The sequence below is a fragment of the Malaya genurostris genome, chromosome 3 (assembly GCF_030247185.1).
Source record: "Malaya genurostris strain Urasoe2022 chromosome 3, Malgen_1.1, whole genome shotgun sequence".
Lineage (NCBI taxonomy): Eukaryota > Metazoa > Arthropoda > Insecta > Diptera > Culicidae > Malaya > Malaya genurostris.
The window spans coordinates 247,148,185-247,159,045 of record NC_080572.1 but is presented as its reverse complement, the minus strand read 5'-3'; the positions used below and the strand labels follow the sequence as shown (position 1 = coordinate 247,159,045).

General features: G+C 36.9%; 1 protein-coding gene across 1 annotated transcript in view; it reads left to right on the top strand.

Moving 5' to 3' along the window:
• Nucleotides 1-4,562: 4,562 nt before the first annotated feature.
• The window catches only part of LOC131434836 (calcium release-activated calcium channel protein 1), a 62,299-nt gene continuing 56,000 nt past the window's right edge, over nt 4,563-10,861 (top strand). The window contains exon 1 of the mRNA XM_058602025.1: nt 4,563-5,274. Within this exon, the coding sequence (XP_058458008.1) occupies nt 5,249-5,274 (26 nt within the window). The 5' untranslated portion in view covers nt 4,563-5,248. The remainder of the gene's footprint in view (nt 5,275-10,861) is intronic.

Here is a 10,861-nt window from a genome sequence, read left to right as displayed (position 1 = left end):
TATTGTTTTCATTGACTTCAGGCACGGTGCATTGTCTTGGTTAACGATTATTTTGTCTTCTTCATATGAGGCCGTTATTTTTCGATTTTGCACTTCAAACGCATCAATAACTCATTGTAATCATCACGTTTGATGGTGATTTGCTTTTCAAGGTAGTCGATGTTAATTGTACCTCGAGCATCTAAAAACCTACGCCATGATTGTTCCAGCTACATGCTACGTTTTCAGACACCTTTCCCTGTCTGAAAGCTAACATGACATCGGAGAAAAATGGTAGATCCATGATTCGTCCACTGTTTCATACCAACGCAAGAAATCCATTTTATGGCGACCAAACAGTGCCGAACAACTCTTTGGATCGTTGTTGCTTTTGTTCGATTGTGAACGTACGAGGCACCCATTTGGAAAAGACCTTTTTCATGCTCAAATTCTCACCTCATCTAGTTTCACGAACTTTGATTTTGTGTTTATCCATCACGATTATAAAAACTTGCTTATTTTTTCCAGATGATTGAAAAAAAAACGCAAAAATTTTTGAAAATCCTTCAAATAGGTCAAATATTTCGCCTTGACGTCCTATTGCTGAAGTGTAATTTTTTAATGTGACTTTAAATTGTCAACTTGTATTCATGAAAATCGTCTGCAGCATTCTTTACAATTCATAAATAAGCATTTCGTATATCATCCTTATATAATTTGACGTATAAAGAAAAATTAAGACGTAGGACAGCACAGCGATTCTTGTAACGTGGTCAGTGCAGTAAAACTCCATTCAATTTAATTGAAACCGAATGTGAAACACACTGATGATTTCTCTACTGCAGTAAACTTTACACTCTGACACACTCTGACACACACACACACACACACACACACACACACACACACACACACACACACACACAACGTTCGCTGACGTACCGAACGGGAAGCATTCAGTTCTTCAATCGATTCTCTTTAAAACAAAGCTCAGTTTACCCACCGTCAGTCGATCTTTTGAAGTAACAAAATATTTCTTTCAATAGTGTGAGAGCGGCATTCAAATGAGGTGAATGTAAACATTCGAATTGGTTCAAGATAATAGATGAAAGACAAACCATGTAGCTGAAAATCAATTACAGAATACTATGTGTTGATAGGTGGGTTGGCGTTTCAATACATAGGATGCTGGTCTTACAAGCCAGTTGTCGTATGTTCGAGCCCCGACCTGGAAGGATTCTTAGTGTCAGTGTAGGATCCATAGAACTAGTCATGCAATGATTCTGTACACTAAGAATCGGCTGCGAAGTCTGTTGAAACAGAAAGGCCAAATTCCACCAAAGGAATGTAATGCCAAGATAAAAAAAATGTGTTGATAGGTTCCTCCTTCAGTTTTCATTTTTAATACTTTACTCCATTTGTAATTCTATTCATTCGAACTTGCTCTTTACCAAGAGCGAAGACAATGAAGGAGCTAGACTACTTGGCACTTGAAACTGAGCAAGCCAAACTTCAAATGACTAGGTACAATTATTCAAAGGACGATGAATTCTGAGAGTTTCACTTGAAAATGGCAGCAAAAATCAAATGAATTTGTATCGGTCAGTAGCCATAAGTTTCATTTTCATCTGACATTATTCGATTGAAACTGAAATTTTACCGCACTGAACGTGATAATTAAAGACAATTCAACCTAGGTAGTCTTTGAAGAGCAAATAAGACGGAACACATCTGAACCCTTTCTATCAGACCGTTCTGAACATCGTGAAACGGGGCTCAGGATGATGCAATATATTTAGAGATCATGACAAGAATACACTGAACAAATCATTTACGAGTTAGCTCTTAGTTAGCTCCCTTATTCTGATTCGTGGAAAAAATATTCTAAATGTATCTCCAAAATATTGAAATTTGGATGTCATATTAGTTTATGGTCAAGACTTCAAAATGAAACTCTGAACTCTGGGAACTGAACTTCAAATGATCTCTCTGAACTCTGGGAACTGATAATAAATAGAGGAAATCAAATCGGGAGAATGAGCTGGATGGGTCAACAATTGGAAACCCAAATCGTTGATTTTAGCCATGATAGTGATGCTCTGATATATTGGCGGTTTTTTTCGCTTCATATGAGACCTTTTCGCAACGATTTACATCTTCTATCGCTCAAATAATGCACGCCAATGCTTGCTGTCGGTGGTTTTTCCTTTTTAGAAGCAGTGCACCAAAAGTGTACCATCATAATTCCAGAAAACCGAAGTCATGACCTTATCGACTCGTCGAGCCTCCCTAGATTGCCTCAGAGCATTCAAGCCAAATTTAGTTCTATTCTATGACGTATAATAATAGATTTCATGAACAGTGACTGACCGTGTGGTCTTGAGTCCAACCGAATCTGCATCAGCAGAGACAAACATGCTTCCGGCGTGAGCTCGCGGTCATCTTTTAAGTCCTGAATAAGCATTTTTGGTTCCCAGCGGCAAGACATCTATCCAACCTGCAGAATCTTGCCCAAACTAAAGACTGTCCCAGAAAGTATGGACGCACTTTGATTTCGCTGTAAAAAAATCACAAGTGTTAGATATTCAAATTTTATTCGATATACTGATAATATTAGACTACAACAACAGAATATTACTCTAGATATTTGCTACTTAACCATTGTAGACTAGCTGGCGCACCTTCTTGCGAACGTTCCTCATTAAATTCGTTAATGCCCAAAAATCCTCAATTGGTCGAAGTTGTGGGCAATTTGGTGGATTCATGTCTTTTGGGACGAAAGTGACATTTTTGGTAGTATACCATTCTACCGTTGATTTCGAGTAGTGGCAAGAAGCAAGATCTGGCCAGAAGACAACAGGATACTTGTGGCTTCGAATCATGGGTAGAAGTCGTTTTTGTAAACATTCCTTGATGTATATTTCGCTGTTCATTGAAGCAGTGGTGATGAAGGGTTTCGAAATCTTACCGCAGCTACAAATTGCTTGCCAGACCATAGCTTTCTTACCAAATTTTTCGCCTTCAATCGATGTCTCGGTTTCGTCGTCCATGATTATGTATTTCAAATTTCCAGCAAGAATCGTATTGTACAGCTTTCGAACCCTCGGCCTGATCGATGCTTACTGTATCGGACTACGTTTTGGTTGTTTCTGCTTCTTATAGGTTCGAAGATTCAAACGTTCTTTAGCACGAAGAACATTTGACTTCGAAGTGCCCACTTTTTTGGCCACATCCCGAACTGAAACCTCCTTCTTTTGCTCGAACGCCTTCAGTATACGTTTATCCAACTGAGGGTTAGCAGGACCTTTTTTTCGACCCGTTTTCGGTTTATCCTCAAAGGTTTAGCGAACTTCCTGATTGCATTTCGCACGGCTTTTTCACTTGCTTCTTCCATTTTTGCTATCCTTCTCAGTGACAGTCCGCGTTCTGTGCACCATTTGTACACAATTTTTCGACGTTGTTCTGCTGAAAGTCCACGCATTTCGAAACAAACTAATGAAAACGAATAAACAACTGCACAAGTGGTTAGAGAAGAGTGTAAACAACAGGACGCAGCCATAAAAATGGACAGATTCTGATCCATTGCGAAATGGTAGCGGTTTTTGGTTGCGTTCATACTTTCTGGGACAGTCTTTATGTACGCTCAGTCATAATCCTCTTTCGGTTTGACATTGTATCATACGGTCTTTCGCAGCGGGCTTTATCAGCACCATGAAACTAAGAAACCGACTATTTCACGATGTAATCTAAAGGTGCATCGTTTATCAAACGTTTCTACGATTTGTTTTTCGCCGCTTCGTCTCCCAAAAAATGTGTCCGAGAGAACGTATAAAAAGTGTGTGAGTAAATAATATATAAAAAATAACAAAAGTGACTGATTTCGGTACGTGCCTGGCCTCGAAGTGTCGCTACATCGCACAATTTTTTCCTACAATTTTCGAAGGCAGAATAGTATTACGATGAAAACACGTTAGGTGTGATTGGATACTGGTTTCCCCAGTATTTGAATGGCGATTACTTTCACCTGTCTCCAATCATGCGAAACAATATTTTGCTCAAGAAACAAATTGAACAATTTCAACAAGCGTCTTTGCGCAAGGTCGGGTCGTTTTCTTTGCCAAGTTGAATTTTGTTCTATCTGAACTAGGAGAATTAACAATTTAAAAAGAGTCTATCAATAAAATTATCATTCGAAGTAGTTTCCAACAAAAATGTAACAGTGTTAATTACTTCAAAACAACTGAACACCTCTATCTACACCCAAATAGAATTAAGTTCGCTCAGAAAATTTTCTTGTGAGCCTAGCAAAATAAGGGTAATCATAAAAATGTGAGCGGGAGAGAATGGGAAAACACTACATAAATTAACCCGCGCGACCTGCGGCTCAAACCAAACAAACCAGCATAGAATTGACTTCTTGCCAACCGGTTATTCTCAGTGTTCAGTGGCGGGGCCAGCACCAGCTGATTTTCAGGTCTCTCGAACCGAGCGAGTGCCTTCGAAGCATTGCTTGATGATATTGCCCTGCACAGCTGTGCAATGCTGCCCTGCCGGTTGTACGAAAACGAATCGTGATTGAGCGGCTAGCTCAGACCGTCTTTAGGCGTCGTTGCTGTTTGACCGATGAGGAGGCGTGCGCGCGCGAGACTGCAACCGACGACGATCGGACGTTTCGACGGAACGCTTTTCCCGAGAGTGTTTAAGATACGGTTAGTCGCGATGTGATTTAGTACACTTGGCTTGGCTAATCGGATTAAAGTGATTTCGCAATAAAGCGCTTAGTGTCCTGAGTTTCACATTCCAAGAGAATCTCTTGAATTGATAGCTGAATAACGCGTACTTCCGATTAGATTTTTTTTTTCAATCCGTGTTAGATTCCTAGTAGCGAACACATTCAAGTGGAACGAAGTTCAAGCTCACACGTAGTGTATGTTTTTGTTTTAAGTTTGTTATTTTTTTGCTCGCCTTTCGAGGACAACATGTGAGCAGCGTGAAGTTCAGTTATTCAAGTAGAAAATTTGTATGCAATTCAAGATTGTGAGCCCTGGTTGAGGCTGTGAAGTGCAAAGTGCATTCAGATTGATGTCCACTCAACAAAGAAAGTCAACATTCGATCAAAGCATGGTTTTCGAGGGGATGATATGAGTTTTGCAAGACGGCCGAATACGCTCAGTAAAGTCAGTGAAGTCAACAATTCGGTAAAATTAATCCCAACCCACTCAACCCACCGACAACAGGGCCAGCGCCAGTGGCCAGGGTCGGTGGCAGAATGTTGGATACTGGCAGAAAGAAGAGGTGAGTAGGCCGTATTTTCGGGTTCTATGTTTCTCGCGTCCCGTAGTTGGCCGTGAATGCAAGATTGTTTTTGTCCCTGTTATATATTTATTTATTTATTTATTTATTTTGTTGGTCACACGTGTTTAGTTGTTTTCGGAATTGCAATCAACCACTGAATCGTGAAATGTCAACAAGTTCACACTGCCCAGAGAGAGAAAATTGTATACCAATTATTAGGCGGCCGGCTTTTTCTAGTAGATGCTCGCACGGATGATGTGTTATTAGTATTTAATACGTTTCGCAAAATACACCCTAAAAGTTCAACAATGCTGATAAGCAAGATCAACAAACGGTTCTAGATAGGTGATAAGGTTTGTGGAAGTAGATTCCACTATGGCTGTAAATATAAGTTTTTTTATTTAAATTTACGACTAATCCATTTAGTTTTTTTTATGTTCGAGAGAACTTACGATGTTGCTATGTAATAAATCTTTCATGAATTCCTACCACGTGATTCGTAGCAAAAAAGTTGGATTGAATGTTCCATCTAATTGATTAGGTCGAAAGACGGATGTGAAACTTTCGTAAAAATGATCTGATCCCGGAATAAAACTACTGCAGAAATCGCAGCACTATGAACATCCACATCAATGTTGATCATCGCAATAAACTGAGAAATTAATTGACTCTCGACTTGTTCTTTCTTCGTTTTGCTGGCGGTAAACCCGACCCAGACACTGCGTTGGTCTTTTCGTTTATATATTCCGGTTCCAGATATAGCTGATAATGCTATGCAGTTTCTTTGCCATTTCTACCATCGAATTTCGTTTTTCAATCTGAAACTGGCACTTGGATATTGTAAATAACTTCCACTACTCTCCGCTCGCATTTTGTGACAACGAATTCCGGAACAGGATGAATGCGAAGTGGAACTTCTGCATCAAAATATTGTCTTTTTTTTTTTTTTTTTTTTTTTTTTAAATAACTATTTATTGGAATATGAGTTAAAATTAAATTATTAAGATTTAAATTGGGTGTTCAGCCACAAGTGGTGATTTTTCAGCCCTGTTATATATATATATATATGATTTGGTTATTACCATGAAGACATCATTTGCTTCCGCAATTCTGAGATTTTTGTGTAGGGAAAATTCTAAACCTACTTGTATTGTGTAATGGGGAAAAGGAACTTATATACTAACTTACTAACTAATACAGAGAGCGAATCGATTCAATTGAAGATTGCATCGATTTTTGTCGGAATTTGCTTATAATATTATGTGACATTACATCTAATGGTTCTATATTTGTGAGTCTGTGTAACTCATTTGTACTAAACCAGGGAGGACGCTTCAGAATCATTTTCAGAATTTTATTCTGAATCCTTTGAAGCGTTTTCTTCCTGGTGGAACAACAGCTTGACCAAATTGGTACCGCATAAAGCATGGCTGGTCTGAAAATTTGTTTATAAATTAACAATTTGTTTTTTAGACAGAGCTTAGAATTTCTGTTTATAAGAGGATATAAACATTTAATATATTTATTACACTTTGCCTGGATTCCTTCAATGTGATCCTTGAAAGTGAGTTTTTTGTCATACGTTAAACCTAAGTATTTAGCTTGATCAGACCATGTCAATTCCAAGCCATTCAATTTGAGAATGTGATTATTGTTTGGTTTAAGAAAAGAAGCTCTTGGCTTGTGAGGAAAGATAATTAATTGCGTTTTTGCTGCATTTGGTTTAATTTTCCATTTTGACAGATAATCACTGAAAATATTTAAACTTCTTTGTAGGCGACTGCAGATCACTCTTAGATTTCTACCTGTGGCTAACAGACTTGTGTCGTCACAGAATAGCGATTTCTGACAACCAACGGGTAGATTTGGAAGATCAGAAGTGAAAATATTATACAAGATTGGAGCTACACTCGAACCCTGCGGAACACCGGCTCGTACGGGTAGCAATTCAGATTTACAGTTCTGATAGCTAACCTGAAGAGTACGATCAGTTAAATAATTTTGAATCATTTTGATCAAATAAATAGGAAACTGGAAATCAGACATTTTTGCTATTAAACCTTTGTGCCAAACACTGTCGAATGCTTTTTCTATGTCTAGAAGAGCAACTCCAGTGGATAACCCAGAAGATTTATTTGATTTTATCATGTTCGTTACTCTGACAAGTTGATGAGTAGTTGAATGTTCATGACGAAATCCAAACTGCTCTAGTAAAAAAATTGAATTCTCATTTATATGAGTCATCATTCTTAACAAGATAATTTTTTCAAAAAGTTTACTGATAGAAGAAAGTAAGCTAATTGGGCGATAACTTGATGTTTCTGCTGGGTTTTTATCAGGTTTTAGGATAGGAATTACTTTAGCGTTTTTCCATCTTTTTGGGAAGTAAGCTAATGAAAAACACTTGTTGAAAATTTTAACCAGGAGTCTCAAGGCAACATCGGGAAGATTTTTAATAAGAATATTAAAAAATCCATCATTACCAGGAGCCTTCATGTTTTTAAGTTTTCTAATAATTGATTTAATTTCATCAAAATTCGTCTCAATAATGTCATCGTGTGATAACACTTGGGTTGAAATATGATCATATTTCAGTGAGACTTCATTTTCAATAGGACTCACAACGTTCAAATTAAAATTGTGGACACTCTCGAACTGCTGAGCAAGTTTTTGAGCTTTTTCGCCATTTGTAAGAAGTATTTGATTTCCTTCCTTGAGAGCAGGAATAGGTTTCTGTGGTTTCTTAAGAACCTTAGAAAGTTTCCAGAAAGGTTTAGAATATGGTTTAATTTGTTCAACTTCTTTAGCGAAATTTTCATTTCGCAAAAGAGTAAATCTATGTTTAATTTCTTTTTGTAAATCCTTAACTATGTTTTTCATAGCAGGATCACGAGAACGTTGATATTGTCGTCGACGAACATTCTTCAACCGAATGAGCAGTTGAAGATTGTCATCGATGATAGGAGAATTTAATTTAGTTTGAGCTTTGGGAACTGAAAGATTTCTAGCTTCGATAATGTAATGATTCAAATTATCAATTGCTGTGTCGATATCCGCAGAATTTTCTAAAATAGTTTCATGATCCACATGATTTTCAATGTGAGATCTGTAATCCAACCAATTTGCTCTATGATAGTTGAAAATAGAACTAATTGGATTAATTATAGCTTCGTTGGAAAGTCTGAATGTTACAGGAAGATGATCTGAGTCAAAATCAGCATGAGTAATCGGTTCACTACAAATGTGACTTTGATCTGTTAGAACCAGATCAATTGTAGACGGGTTTTTCACGGAAGAGAAACAAGTAGGATTACTGGGATGAAGAACTGTAAAGTAACCAGCTGAGAGTTGATTATGAAGTATTTTACCATTACTGTTATTTTGCCTACAATTCCACTGGACATGCTTAGCATTTAAGTCCCCTATTACGAAAATTTTCGATCGATATCTTGTAAGTTTTTGCAAATCGCCTTTAAAGAAATTTAATTGTTCGCCGGTGCATTGGAATGGCAAATATGCTCCAGCGATGAAATAAATTCCATGAATGGTTTCAACTTCGATTCCCAAGCTTTCAATAACTTTAGTATTGAAAGAAGGTAAAATTCGATGTTTAATTTGCCGTTGGACAAAAATGGCAACTCCACCACCAATTCCAGTAAACCTGTCAAATCGATGAACCACATAATGTGGATTACTTTTCAATTTTACATTTGGTTTAAGAAAAGTTTCTGTCACAATGGCAATATGAATTTTGTGAACTTTGAGAAAATTATAAAATTCATCTTCACTCGATTTCAAAGATCGAGCATTCCAATTTAAAATATTCAAATAATTATTTAACATCACTGTTAAATTTTAAATTCATTATAATATTATTTGCAAATTTCCATCCGATTTGAAATGCTTCAAAAAGTGATGAAGTCGAATTCATTTGGATGATCATTTGAAAAAGTTGATCTTGTAGGTAGATCATTTTATTTTCAGTTATATCGCCTAAATCGACTTCATTTAAAGAAGCGAATGGCATTGAAGGAATATTTGTAGGTAGACTGCCATTAGAAGAAGATGATTTGGCCGGTCTACCTATTAATAAATTGTTTTCGTTAGAAGAAGAACTGCAAGGCGGTCCTGTGTTTTGATTATTTACATTAGAAGAAATAGGAGATAGATTTCTACCTAATATACCAGCATAACTGACATTAGAAGAAGATGATGACGAGGTCGATCTACCTGTCAATAAATTGTTTTCGTTAGAAGACGAATTGGCAGGTGCCTTAGAAGAATTTTCAGGTATGTTCTGTAAATTTAAGGTCGTTGATTTGACTTGTTGTCTAAGCGAACGAGCGTTTAAAATTTTTTCCCTGACAGGACATTTCAAATAATTGGATTTATGATTTCCATTGCAATTTGAACATGAAAATTTATCAGTGGTTTCATTCATTGGACAAACGTCTTTCGAATGCGATTTACCACAATTCAAACACCGTATATCCATATGACAATTTTTGGTTCCATGACCGAAGCCTTGGCAACGACGACATTGCGTTAAGTTTGCAATACGATTATGCCGTTTATAATGTTCCCAATGAATTTTAATGTGGGAAATGAAACGTACTTTTTCTAAAGTTTTCAAATTGTTTACATCACTTCGATTGAAGTGTATTAGGTAAAGTTCATGGGAAATTCCAGAGCGTGGTTTAGAAGTACCATTCGCTCTTTTTTTCATAAGTATTACTTGGGAAGGGGCAAAACCAAGCAATTCTTTTAGTTCATTTTTAATTTCATCAATACTTTGATCATTTGATAATCCTTTCAAGACAGCCTTGAAGGGTCTGTCTGATTTCATATCATATGAATAAAATTTATGAAGTTTTTCGGACAAATATCGAATAAGACTTTCGTAATCTTCCAATCCATCCACCAAGACTCGACATTCTCCTCTTCGTCCGATTTGAAATGAGACTTTTACTTCCGGGAGAAAAGTAGAAAGCTCAGTACGGAATGCTTTGAAGTCGGAAATCATCACCGTCACTGGTGGCATAGATTGATGTTTCTTCCCAGAACGACAAGCGTCCATTTTGGGAATTTTTGAAGAATTTTCTTCTATGTCGCTACAATCGGATTCAGGAAGAATCTCGTAAATATTGTTAGACGGCATAGGATCAACGGAAGGGAAATCCGTCCGTTGTCTTTTATTTTTACATTCAAATTCTATAAGATCGTGAATGTTATTAGAAAAATGTTGAATAACGGATTGTGATTTATTCCGTATTGAATTATTTTTAGCCTTAGGCTTGTTGCCTTTCCGGTTGGACGCAGGCATTTTTGAAATTAATGAAATTTTAAATTAAATTAACTAGGCTAAATTAGTCTTCAATTAGACTCCTAGCTAGCCTTAAAAAAGGCTGATTAATTTCTTAGTCACTCTAATATCACTCTTTGTATCACTTAGTCACTCTAATATCACTCTTTGTATCACTTAGTCACTTAGTTAGTGATTCAGGTAGCCTTGAAAAAGACTGAAGCCTTGAATCAATGAAACTCTAGGTAGCCAGAAAAAAAATTCCAGGAGCCAAGAGCTATACGC